The sequence below is a fragment of the Meleagris gallopavo genome, chromosome 14 (assembly GCF_000146605.3).
Source record: "Meleagris gallopavo isolate NT-WF06-2002-E0010 breed Aviagen turkey brand Nicholas breeding stock chromosome 14, Turkey_5.1, whole genome shotgun sequence".
Classification (NCBI taxonomy): domain Eukaryota; kingdom Metazoa; phylum Chordata; class Aves; order Galliformes; family Phasianidae; genus Meleagris; species Meleagris gallopavo.
In genome coordinates this window covers 1,991,893-2,005,105 of record NC_015024.2, presented here as the reverse complement: position 1 = coordinate 2,005,105, position 13,213 = coordinate 1,991,893, and the positions used below count along the sequence as shown (strand labels likewise).

The window sequence follows — 13,213 nt, the reverse complement described above, 5'->3', positions numbered from 1 at the left end:
GGCGTGTTGGTGCTGCTGAAGGCACCGGCGACGGCGTCCGACCCTCCTGGCCCCACCTGAATGCTACCGGGCCTGTGGCTCCCTCACTATCCCAATCGAGCGTTCAGGTGTTTCCGTGACTTTTTGCTTGCTTGCTGCTGATTACCTCTCGTTACAATAAATGACTCGACTCACAGCATCACAGAATCTCTATGGTTGGCAAAGACCTCTGAGATCACCAAGTCCCACCGTCCACCCCCCCACCTGCCCACGTCCCTCAGTGCCACATCCCCACGGTTCTGGAACGCCTCCATGGACGCTGACTCCCCCAGCTCCCCGGGCAGCTGTGCCAGTGCCCGACCGCTCGTTCAGCAAAGATGTCCTTCCTAATATCCAACGGGGACCTCCCCTGGTGCAACTTGAGGCCCTTCCCTCTCGTCCCTTCGCTGTTACCTGGAAGAAGAGGCCAACCCCCACCTCACTTCAACCTCCTTTCAGGGTGTTATAGGGAATGATGAGGACTCTCCTGCGCCTAATTTCATCAGTTGCGTTAATATTGCAATGCAAACTTTTACCTGCACCTGTTGGTACCCACGCATTTTCATTAAAGGTGTTAGGAGTGACATTAAATTAGCATAAGTGTGTTATTTTCATATGAGTGTCCCTAATCTGTAGCCTGTATTTCTCTGGCAAGGGAAGAAGCAAACCTGTGTCTTAAACTTCGGGTTGCTATAGACCAGGAGCAGCAGTGGTGGGGTGTGTGTGTGCTGTAATACAGAAGAGTACTACTAGTGTGAGGTTTTTTCTCTGAGTGCAGCAAGGCAAAAACAGCTTGGCTGCCCACAACAGTGAGGCTGAGGTGGAGATGCACAAGAGTGAGCCATGATCTTCTGAGAGGATAGGTGCACCCAAATACACTCGGGTCACCTAAACCTTCAGGTCTGGGGCTCCAGGTCTCCTTTTTCATGACTGAATCCTTGTAATCAGGGCCCTGAGCCTCTGTTTTGGATCCAAAGATGTCATTGTATTGTTTACATGCTCCTTTGGATGTCCCAGACTGTCATCGTCAGGGTGCAGTGTCTTAGTTTTAGGGCCCACCATTTCATTTTAAGATGCAAAACCACATTCTGAGGCTCCCATTGCTTTTCTCAAGAGGAAAACTCCTTTTTTTTTTTGAGCTCGCAAATCCTCCTTCTAGGAGCCTGAAGTTTAGGGCCAAAAGCCTCCTTTCAGGGACCAAACACCAAATTTGAGGGATCAAAGCATCACTTGGGGGATCCACCTCGAAGTGGAGAGTCCAGATATCCAGTGTTAAGGGCTAAGGCTCCATGTTGAGGTGCAGACCATAGTCTCTGGGGCACAAAGCCTCTTCTCAGGCTCCAAATCATTTTTTTGTAGACCCAAAGGCATTGTAGTGCTCTGAGCCTCTTCTAGAGTGCCCAGTGTTCCTCCTGTAAGACCAAAGCTGCTGCTTTGAGTTCAGAGAACCATTCTTGGCTCTCATTCTTTTCAGACCCAGCATTTCCTTAGTGGCCTCAAGCCCCCTTTTTGAGGGCCCGAAGTTGCACGTTGGGGCCAAGCCTGATTTTTAGGGCTCAAAGTCTCTTTTGGGGATCAAACTGCCATTTTGTGAGCTCAAAGCATCACTTCATGGCATCATTGTTTTATTGCCTAAACCTCCATCTCTGTTTTTAATGGTTAAAGCCTGATTTGCACAACCCTGAGCTTTAGGTTTATGTACTGAGCCAGCGCAGGAGAAAATGCACGAGGAGCAGAGCTGAGCAGCATGTAGGAAGAGATGCACGAGGAGCAGAGTTGAGCAGGAGATGCATAAGGAGCAGAGATGAGCAGAGGGCAGGACGAGATACTGGGAGATTTCCAGGGCGCTCAGCTGTCTGCCTGTGAGGAGCCCCACCAATGCCACACACTGTGGAGCCTGGAGAAAAGCTGCCAAAAGCCGAAGCCTGATGGTGGTGGTGGCCTTGTTTCTCTCAGGATCCATGCTGTCTGAAGGGACTGCAAAGAGATGGATCCACTGGGGTCTCGCAGCACACTGTGAAGGCCTGAGATAACAGAAGAAGAGACTCTATGACAGCCATGGACCTGCAGGACGCACAGCTCTCCCCACTGGCAGAAGGGAGCAGGGAACAGGCATGTCACCTGCTGCTGCCCCAACATCCCACTCCCTTGCTCACCTTGGTAGATGTTCTCTCTCTCAGCCTGCTGCTGATCCCTCTTGTGCTGCCCTAAGAGTCCTGGTGACATACAACCCCATCAGCGACTTCAGCTTCTCCCTGGGTGCAGCATGGAGGGCTGGGGACAGGGGAAGCTCAGTGTCGTGGCTCACCGATGAACCTCCCGGCCTCCCGGCGCAGGGGCTCCTGCGGGCTCTGTAGATAGAGCAGGCTCTGGCCCAGGTAGTCCTGTGCTGCACTCTTCCTCCTCTCCACCAGCTGGAGAGAAAAGGGCATGGAGTCAGCGCGGAGCAGAACTGACCCTGTCCTGGGTGTGGGAATGTGCGTACCAGGCACTCGCCGATCTGCCAGAACTGTGCCACCTCTGCCAGGTGCTCCAGCCGCCTCCAGCGCAGGAACCGTGTGGCACCGAGGAAGGCTTTCTGGGAGGCCTGCCAAACAGCTGAGATGCCACTGCAGCCCAAGCGGCAGCAGAGCCCGCGTTCCTTGCAGCCCCTCTGCAGGGAGATGCAGCTGCAGGGGCTGACGCTGCCGTGGGCTGCAGTACCCCTGTGGTTGGAGGGCACCACAGGGACAGCATCGCCCTCCCCCAAATGAACACAGTTCCCACCTTGGCCACGCTCTCTTCCTCGTCGTGCAGGTGCAGATACAGCGGGACCAGGCTCCTGTACACCTCCTTCCGCATCTTCCTCTTTTCTCTGCCCTCCACAAAGCTCAGCGTGTCAAGGAAGAGGTGGATGGAGAGCTGACGCACCGTGCCGGACTCCTGCGGAGGAGGAAGGAAGGATGTAAATGTCAGCTCCAAGTCTACTGTGAGCAGGGCCAGCACCGCCAGCGTGGGGACACTGGGGTCACGGCCACATCCCTAGCAAGCTGGGCTCCCTGCTCCCCTTACGTCCTCAAAAAGCGCTGGGAGGCTGCCGGCCAGCTCCAGAGCCACGAGGCTGAGCTTCCCCCTGTCCAGGAGCCGCAGCAGGGTGCTGAGCACTGGCAGGGCCGCGGCGCGGGCGCCGCTGTCCGCATCCTGCAGCTGCTCCATGATGCACGGCAGCAGGCCGAGCATTTTCCTCGCCTGCGGGAAGAACACCCCTTTCTTTTGGCACAACAGAGACCATTGCTGGGGCAGAACCGCTCCAGCTGCAGCCTCCCTACTGGCTTGTCATCATGGCATGGTGCGGTGCTGGCAGGCAGGGCGGTCCCACACAGCCCCGGGGCAGCAGGCAGTGAGGGGATGGGCAGAGAGCTGCTCCTGCTCACCGTGTCCTGCCTCTTGCTGAGCTCCAGGATGCTCCTGAGCACCAGCTGCTGCGTGCCCACGCTCTGGCTCTGCAGATAGGTGTTGAAGAGGCTCAGGATGCGGTGCAGCTCTTCACTGAGGTCCACGCACTCCAGCATCTGCAACACATGCAGCTCTTCGTGCTGAGTCCTACCACCAGCTCGGGGCAATTACAGCAGGGCACGGCCAAACCTGGCCCCAAGGAAGGCAGCAGGGCTGGTGTGGAGGTCCCGCAGCTCCACGTTCACTGCTTCTGCAGCTGTTGCTCACCTCAACGAGGAAGACCATGGCCACCATCTCCCAGGAGCAGAGCTTGGTGCTAAGCAGCTCAACCAGCTGGTGGAAGATGGGGTCACGCAGAGCACCAGGCAGTTCCCTCATCACCCTGGCAGGGATAAGAAGGCACCATCAGCCCTGAGCTGGGTGGGCACAGCTCTCCTGGCTGTGCTCTACTCCCACAGTGCCCCAGGGGCCACAGGCTTTTGTCTGAGAACTGGGGACTCCCCATGATGCCACAAGGAAGGGCTCTCACCTGGCCACCACCTGCACGCCCTGGAGGTGGGTGACGGTGCTGAGAAGCGCGTCCCAGCCACCCTGCTCCTGGATGGCCTCCATCTGCCTCTGGAGGCCCACGCTGCAGAGCAGCACCTTCAAGGCCTGCACCGCGGACCTGCGGGTGGAGAAGGGTGTGAGTCACGTCGGGAGCCCCAGCACCGGGACCCTGGGTGCAGCGGGGGGGCGGGGATGTGGCACCTGATGGGAGTGAGCTGGTGCTGCTGGTGCTCTTCCCAGAAGATCTCCACCTCCTGCAGTGTCAGCTCCGTGGTGAGGGACACTTGCAGGAGGAGGGCCAGAAAGAGCTGGGGGAAGATGGCCTGGGCCTCCTTCAGGACCAGAGGCAGCTGGAGTATCTCCGGTAGGATCCTTGCTGCCTGCAGAAAGCACCCAGACGCTGTCTTTGTCCCATCCCCCAGGTTTCCAGCCCATCTCAAGAGGTGTGGGGATGGAGGAACAAATGGAGAGGGACACCCCCAGAGCACCAGGCAGGTCTAGGGGTGTGTCCCAGTGCCCCAGGGCAGAAACCAGGCTTGGGGGTGGATAGGGAAGGGTAGCAAGGACTCAGGCTGAGCTGGGTGAGTGAGGAACTCACAGCCAGGGCGAGGACACGTGGCCAGTCCTCGATGGATGGGGATGTGTGCCGCAGAGAATGGTTTATGAGCACTCGGAGCAGCTCCTGCAGCACCTTCTCCACAGCTGGGGGCTCCGAGAGCATTTCCCTCCACATGGTGATGGTGACACTGCGGGTCCCCAGGGCTGTCAGTGTGGCTGCCTCCGCCTGGCTGATGGCCGTGGGGTGGGGAGGGGATAGGAGCCCTGAGGGCCGTGGGCCCCATACCTGGTGCAGGTGGGGGAGCAACCCAGCAGGCTGCTAACCATCTCCCTCGGGTGTTTGCTGGCCAGCACGAGCAGGGCCCTGCCCAGGCTTTCGAGAGCCGGCTCAGCTTTGATGGAAGGCAGGCTGTTGTAGATCATCTTCACAATCTTTCGCACCTGGAGGGGGACACACGTGAGAATGGGATGGCACTGGAGCAAGGCCCTGCTGCCGACCCTGCTGCTGCCTGCTGGCCAAACGCGGTGCCAGTGCCAGGGATGGGGCAGAGCCCCGAGGGCTGGAGCTGTGGCAGCAGCAGGTTCCCACCTGCCCTGGAGGGAAGTGAGCCTCTGCTGCGAGCACATCCACCATGTGGGCAGCCAGCTCGGTGCTGTGGAGGCTCGGCGCTGTCATGCTCTCAATGGCTGTGAGGAAGATGCTCACCCTTTCAGGGTACTGAAGGTATTTCAGAAACATCTGTGGGAGGAAGGAGAGAAGGGACGACTCATCCCCTGCATGGCTGCTTGGCTGAAAGCTGGGAGCAGGGGCTGGGCTGGGTGATGCCTGGGGTACCGAGCGTGAGGGCCCTGTGGGCACCAGGGCTGCTCGGAGACGCACTCTTTCTGACATTTCAGGCCTGGGTTCTCCTATGGGCTCAAGGTTTGCTCTTTGTACCTCAAAGATATTTCTGGCTCGGTTCTCTTGGGAAACCTCCTGGTGGAGCAAAATTTGCTGGCGCTCCCAAAGTTGTGGGTTCTTGGGATCCTTCTGCCACAGCCACATTCCTGGAGAGGAGCGAACACAGTGTCAGTGAGGTGCCTGGGCAGCTGGGGGTCTGGAGGGCCCAACACAACTCCTCTCACTCTGGGAGGTGATGAAAATGAAAAGCTGACGTATAGCCTTCATCGCCTCATCTCTGGTCCCCTCATCCTGTGCTGCAGCTCCATGGATGAGGTGTTCAGCCAGCTTCCCCAGCACAGGGAAGCGTTGGTTCTCTGTGCACTGATGCCGGAACACCACAGCTCCTGTAAAGCAGGAGCACACCTAGGGAGAGAGGCAGCAGAGATGCACAGCTGAGCAGAGCAGCAGTGACCAGCCCAGGCTCTGTGCAAGCCTGAGACAGGTTGGCTCCAACTGGGTAGACAGGATGGGGTGCTGGAGCTGTGCGCACCAGGGCTCCCTACCTTGGGCAAGGAGCAGGTGTTGCTGAAGGCGAGCAGCCTGCCAATGCACGCCACGGCCCTCTCCTCCACGGCCACCAGCTGGCACATGGTGAAGGGCAGCAGGAGCTGTGGAGAGAAAAGCTGCCGGTGTGCCCACAGCACGGGGCGCTCGTCCTTCCGCTCGCTCCCCAGCTGCAGTGGGGGTCGGTGTTTGCATCTCTGTCCTGCTGCAGCCCTGCCGCCTTCCCGCTGCTCCCCACCCATCCCTCTGACCCCACAAGGGCCGGTCTTGGGCCAGCACCCCCTGCCCGCAGCAGGTCCTGGGGAGATCTCGCATGGATCCCCCCTTTATGGCCTTGAACCATCCCCGCAAATCCCAGCCTTGCCCCAGCCAGACCTCCAAGATGTTCTGCAGCTCCACGAGGACAGAGGTGCCTGCGCTGCCCACCAGCACCTGCAGCAGGCGGTGCAGGGCTTCCATGGTCTGCAAGGAGGACAGGGGTCAGGATGGCCTTCCCTGCCGCGTCCTGCTGGCAGCAGAGGGGCCTCCCGGGTGGTGGTGCCCAGGAAGCGCCCCAGGGCCCAGCCCGTGCGCACCTCCATGTAGAGTGCAGCGTCCAGGTCCTTTGTGTCCTCGTGGCGAGGGAGGTGGAGGACGCTGCTGAGGCAGGCACGCAGGAGGCTGCTCTTCCGCTCCTCTGGAAGCAGCCACGCACTGCTGTAAGAGGAGAGAGGGCAGAGGCGTGATGCTCCGCTCGGCACCCTGTGCCCCGCTGCCCGCCCCGCTCAGGGCCCCCAGCTGGGACCAGTGCCACCACGTTGGCCAAAGCTGGGCTGGGGCGGTACCTCATGGCGGCGATGGCACTCATGGCCTGCTGCCGCAGCTCCGTGTCCAGGCGCTCGGCGGGCTCCTCCTGCAGCAGCGCCTGAGGGCACAGTGCGATGGGAAGGGATGGGACGTGCGGTGTGCCCTGCTTGTAGACAGAGCCCGGGCACCCCATCCCAGCGCCCCTCCCAGCTCCTGGGGCTCCCCACGACCCCGCAGTGGGAAGGGCTGTGCCCACCGCCCGGCCCTGCAGTGCTCCCCTTACCTCAATGCACTGCGCCACCTCCAGCGGGCAGACACACAGCCGGTAATGGGCACCACAGTCCTGAAGGGCAGCTTTGCAAATGGTGCAGATGGAGGCCAGAAAGTTCAGTTTCTGTGCCTCTGCCTGAGACAGGGAGAAGAGTTACAGATGGCATCAGGGCACCATCTGGGCACAGCTGGACAGGGGCAGCCAGGGAAGCACAGAGTGCCCGCTACCTGGGGTCTGCGTGTGCAGCAGGCACGGATGCAGCTCAGGGGATCCTCCTCCTGTGGTGACATGACAGAGGCAGAAGGACCCTCACCTGAGCCTGAGAGCCCCTGCGGGGCCCTGGGGGTGCGGAGTGCCCTAGGCCTCTCTGACCAGGCTTTTTCGGGTTGGCTTGGGAGTCTCTGTTCCATCCTGCAGTGAGGGAACAGCGGCAGGTATGGCTCCTGCTCCAACCTTTCCTTGATGTGGCAAGGCCCACAGTGACAGAGCAGGGATGTTCCATCACTGTGCCCTGCCCCATCCCCACTCAGGACCTGTCCTCTTGCCCAAGACCCCCCGCAGCCTTCTGGGTCCTCCACACCACCCAGAGGTTCCAGTATGGGCCTGCAGACGCCCCTGCACATACTGAAGGACTCCCCCTGCCCTAGTTGCCTGCAGCCTCCCTTTACACCCTGACCTTTTGGTGCCAACCCCACTCTGGATTCCCAGATCTCAGTTCTGGTGCCACGGAGCACCCAGTCTGCAGAGAGCTGCTTGGCAGTGGGGCAGGCAGGCTCAGATGGGATTCTGCAGAGGAGAGCAGCCCAGCAGCTTGCAGTAGCCCCACAGGGCTCAGCAGTGTCGGGGCACTGCTGTGCTGCATGCCCTGATGCCGTGCAGAGCATTCCCATCTCCCCACCGTGGCCTATGGCCATCCTTGTCCCTGGGCAGTTTTGTCTGGAAGGAGCTCTCAGCTTCACCCTGTGCCTGTGTCACAGCTGCGGTGTCTGGGTCTGCGAGTCCTGCTCGGGGCCCTCAGCCCATCCGTGGCTGCTGGGTGGTGGGACACTGCTGAAAGCACTGCTGTCCCAAGCCCCCCTCAGGAGTGCAGCCACCTCCTCCTCATGCCAGCACTGGCGACAGGCAGTGCACCTTTGCTAAGCTCTGTGCCCACACTGCACACAAGCTGTTTTCAAGCTGTGGACTATTTAAATGCGACTAATAAAAGAGAAAATGACTGAGAAAGACACTTTGTGTAATCTGTGGAACAGATCTCCAGCCTGAAACGGCTGAAGAGCTTTGCAATTCTCCTGCAATGACCTGTGAGGTACATAGATCTCCCGATAACATCGAAACACCCTGGAAAAGAGCCCAGTAGCACTTCCCTGCCTCACACACTCACCTCCCAGCAGAGGTGAGAGCATAGCTCTGGCACTCAGAAATGCCACTCTGTCCGGCGGTCTTCTGGGAATCCATGGAAGTGGGAGAGCCTTCCCTGCGACTCCTCTTCACCCCTGTGGAGCAAGCAATAGTGCAATGGAGCAATGAGGGCTGCCACATCCTGCTGCAGCCCTCAGTCCCAGGTCCTGTCCAGTTCTGACCCTCTGTCCGAGCATACCAGGATTGCTGCGTCCACAGAAGCTCTTGGCAGGTATGTGCAAGCTTGTCTGGATGAACTTCTCTCCAGTTATTTGGTTGCTGTTTGGTTGCTCTGCAGATGCTGTTCTGAGTGTTCTCTGATTTCTGTACCTTTTGTGGTTCTTCTTTAGTGCCCTCCTTGTACCTCACCCTGCTTACAGGTTCAGCCACCCGTAACAATCCACCACCATGGGTGTGGGCAGTTTGGCTGCAGAATAGGAAGGTTCTGAGTCCCGCTCTCTGAACACATGTTCCTATCCTTGGACTATTAAATAAAAAGTAACTGTTTGATGGTTCATAATCCTTTGGTAGAGTCTGAAACGGAATGCCGCACAGTTCCCAAGAAGCTTCCAACGTGTTTCTTATCACCTTAACTGCTTTCCTGATCTGTAAACAGCAGCTCTCAAAAACTAATTGCTCAGCCCATGGAATCCATTGTCCTTCTCCCCTCCCTGCCACAGCCCAGCTGCCCAGGTTGTGCTGGATTTGAGCACGAAAGTCACTCCTGGCCCAGGCTCCAGCCGTGCAGGGGAATGAGTTAACATGTTTATGTTGCTTCCCACTTTATGCAGACAGGCAGCCTAGCGATGATCTCTTTCATGTATGCAATTCCAATGCTCCTAATTGGCCACTGAGGAAGCAGGGCTAGCCGTGCTATGAAGATCCTTTCCCAAACACAGGGTATGCTGGGACGGTAGAGCACAATGCGTTGCGGATCTTAAGTACATCAATCTCTGCCATTAGTACAGTTACTTTCATCTCTAACTCTGCTGCTGACAGAAGTGCAGTTGTGAAGCAACCATAGCAGAGAGGCTTCACTGAACCCAATAAAGGTTCATGGTTTGTGGCTGTTCTGTAGCCATCCTGCACACATGTTCTGTGCTAAAGCCAGAGGGTAGGATCCAACAACCTCAACCCCAGAGAGGAGCAAACGGGGCAGAGCAGCAGCAGCTGGCCAGAGGACTGAGTGCATGGGGCAGGCAGGGCTGGGCTCTTAACAAGCGCTCTTGACCAAAAAGTCAAAACAAAGCCAAAAAAAGCAGAACTAGCTACAGACAAAAGCAAAGCAGACATCGGTCTCGCCCAGCTCTGTGTCCCAGCTGCTCCTGTGGTAGTGAGGCCACACTGTCTCTTTGGAATGGCAAAAATTGGGTTGAGTCTCCCTTAAGGACAAGCCAAGAACCATCTGCAATAAAGGCTGAGCCTGTGGTACCTTTTCCTTGCAGGTTCCAAAGCACCGCAGGGAACAGGGCAGTCCTGGCCAGCCATAGGATTTATTTTCCACTAAAGAAGGTGAGGATGTGATTTTTTGCCTTGTAATCTCCTCTTGCACTGAGCAAAATGCCCTGGGATGAAGAAAAACCACATGGGCCATGAAAAGGGATCAATGCATTTTGGGTGGGTGGTTGGGGTGGGTGTGTTTGGCTCACCTTGTTGCACCTGCAGTAATCAGCAGGCTGGAAAGGAGGGTTTAAAAAATAAGAGTTGCCTCTAAGAGGTAGAGGGTTAGTTTTTCAGACTGGATTCAGAAGCATGCAGGTAGTAATATGGTAATGCCTTCTTGTAAGGCTGTGCTTAGCTTTCTTAATGCTCAGTTGCTCTACTGCCTCTCATCATGGCAAAGCAGAAAAAGAAGGAGATTGCATAACTTCTCTAGTTGTTTTTTTTTTTTGCTTTGGGACTTGCTGGGAATTTGCTAATGGATTTTCACAGGTAAGTCGGTGATGCAGCAAAGCAGAGCTGCAGTGTTAGCTTTGCCCCTGTGAAGGGGGTGTCTGAGCTTTCTGTGCTCTGCAGGGGGTTTTACTGCTGATTTCATGGTCCTTGTAGGAGGTGGCTAAGCATTGTGAGCCCTGATTGAGCTAGGTTCCCTGCTGTGGGGATTGCCAGGAAAAGCTGGGTGACCTTTTCTAAGAAGGGATTGCATTTGTTCTTAAATTCCTTACTTGCATCATTGAATCTTCCCAGGACAGGTGTAGTTCAGAGCCTTGTGTGCAGAATTTGGACTGTTCCAGGTAATGATTACCTGTAACAAAACTCCCTGCTTTCTCTTCTCCAGTGTCCAGTTCTCTCTGAGATGAGGCTCCATGGTATGTCCTTGGCCAAGCCTGAAGGGAAAGCTGGGGTTAATGGGGGCATGTCATTCTCCTGAGGCATCTTTCACAGTGTTCCCACCTGTGGCATGGTAAATAGGTTTAGGAGCTGTGTGGGAAGAGAACACAGAGTACCTACAGCAGGGCAAGTCTGCTTTTCACGATGCTAAGCATCAATGCAGCAGAGGTACTTGATGGACACTTTCATCTGGATGTGAAACCAGGGCCTGTCAACTCTGTGTTGAGATGTCATTTGGAGCTGTGAGCAGAAGGGCTGTGAAAGGTAGGACTTTGAGAGTACCTCTCCCAAAGCAGCTTGAAATTTCATAAATTGGGCTCTGCTGGACAAGAATGACATTGCCAAGTGCGGAAGTGCTTGTGGTTATGAGAGGCAATTAGGGCATGTCAATGAATAATACATGTGCAGCTTAGGAAGGCTGGATGACATCTGTTTTATTTTTGCACCGTTAATTGAGAGTGATTGTAGGACAAAACAGAACAAAGGGAAGGTGGGGAGATTTGGGGCAGATCATTAGAAAGTGGATGCTCACCAGTAATGCTTCCTGTCCGGTAAGATGTAGAAACCTCAGGAAGAGGTACTGTACAAATGACCTCAACAGCTCCTACTCCATGTAACTCACAGGAACACAATTCAGACTGTCAGTGACACGATCATTTACAGAGAGCAGAGGGTAAAGCTGTTGCTTGCAAATTTAATGGCCTTTCCTGCCCTGATATAGTGGCTGCCTTGCACTTCTGAGGCTGAGTGTAAGTTGCGGGATATTCATCAGCTCTATTTGTGCTGTTCCTTGGATGTGATGGTGCCATGGGGTGCTGGACCCAGATGGAAAATGACCTGGTTTTGCTCGTGCTCGCTATGATTCCCTGCATGTGGCATGTACTGCTGTGGCATGAGAAGTCAGGTGGGAAATGATCAACTTTATGGACCTTATGGATCTCCCTTTGGGTTCTCAAGAGCCAGAAGGACTGTGTTGGCCCTGCGATTAGAGCAACTGTGTCAGGCTGGAGGTGGGGCCTAGTGAAGGAACAGGAGCTGTGCTCCACATCCCTCTGCTTTGGTCTTTCCAAACATCCAGCTAGGGGAATTTCCCCATGTGTGGATGTCTGCCCAGCTCAGTGCAAAGCCTACTGCAGGTGGGCAGTGGTATTCACTCAAGCAAAGTCTGTAAGGGAGGGGCAGGGGGCATGCTGCTCTCCTGTACCAACCAGGCTTTCACCTGTGGTCAGTAGCCAGCCTCTGGCCCAGGGAACCACCAGGGACTTGACCTCCAGTCCAGTTTGAAGGGAACCACAGAATCACAGAATGGCTTAGGTTGGAGGGGATCTTAACAATCATTGAGCTCCAACCCCCTGCTGTGGGCTGGCTGCCCAGGGCCTCTCCATAGCCTGGGACATCTCCAGGGATGGCACCCACAGCTCTGGGCAGTGCCATCGCTTCATTGCCCTCTGAGAAAAAAATTTACCCCTAACATCTCACCTAAATCCCTCTTCTTGTAGTTTAAAGCCATTCCCTCTTTTTCTTTTACTATCAGTCAGTGTAAGAAGTCACTCTCCCTCCTACCTGTAAGCTCCCCTCGAGTACTGCAAGGTCACAGTGAGGTCTCCCTGGAGCCTTCCCTTCTCCGTGCTGCCCGCCCCCATCTCCCTCAGCCTGTCTCCATAGGAGAGGTGCTCCAGCCCGCCGAGCATCTTCGTGGCCTCCTCTGGCCCCGCTCCAACAGCCCCACAGCCCTCCTTTGCTGGGGCCCCCAGGCCTGGACGCAGTGCTCCAGGTGGCGCCTCATGAGGGCAAAGCAGAGGTGGAACAACCCCCTCCCTGCCTGCTGCCCCCCTCTGTTGATGCAGCCCAGGATACTGTTGGCCTTCCAGGCTGTGAGCGCACGCTGCTGGCTCGTGTCTGGCTTCTCGTCCCCCAGGACACCCATATCCTTCTCTGCAGGGCTGCTCTCAAGTTCTTCTCTCACCCTGTACTCACATCTGGGATTGTCCCCAGCCCAAAGTACAGCACCTTGTTGAATCTCATTGAATTAGGTTCTCTTGTGCCCACTTCTCAAGTTTGTCCAGATCCCTGTGGATGGCATCCCTTCCTCCTGTTGTGTCAGCTGTGCCACTCAGCTCGGTGTCACACACTGATGTGCTGAGGGTGCAGTCGTTCCCACTGTCGTTGCTGATAAAGAAGCACTGAGCCAACCCAGAACCATTAGGTTAATTTCCTTGCTTTGGGAGGGCTCACTTCTCACCCCAATCTTTCACAGCGATGTCCTGCACAGACAACTTGCTTTTCACAGCAGTGAGTAGCAAATGGTTGGCTTGTGACGAGGGGGAGGGGGAAGAACGGATCCGAACGAGGAGCTTTTGTTGGCGGTAGGCACGGGCACCGCTGCCCAGAACTGTGGGTGCCCCATCTCCGAAGATGCC

The 13,213-nt window shown here is 56.4% G+C and overlaps 1 protein-coding gene across 1 annotated transcript; it reads right to left on the bottom strand.

The window, feature by feature from the left end:
* Positions 1 to 2,203: 2,203 nt before the first annotated feature.
* On the bottom strand, positions 2,204 to 5,334 carry LOC104913123 (maestro heat-like repeat-containing protein family member 6). Its single transcript, XM_031555473.1, has 11 exons — positions 5,150 to 5,334; positions 4,847 to 5,001; positions 4,601 to 4,748; positions 4,204 to 4,382; positions 3,983 to 4,120; positions 3,721 to 3,835; positions 3,432 to 3,569; positions 3,070 to 3,246; positions 2,785 to 2,940; positions 2,504 to 2,605; positions 2,204 to 2,432 (listed from the first exon to the last, which is right to left on the bottom strand). Exons 1-11 carry the CDS (start codon positions 5,297 to 5,299, stop codon positions 2,310 to 2,312), a joined length of 1,581 nt encoding a protein of 526 aa, XP_031411333.1. The 5' UTR covers positions 5,300 to 5,334; the 3' UTR covers positions 2,204 to 2,309.
* Between the last annotated feature and the right edge of the window lie 7,879 nt (positions 5,335 to 13,213).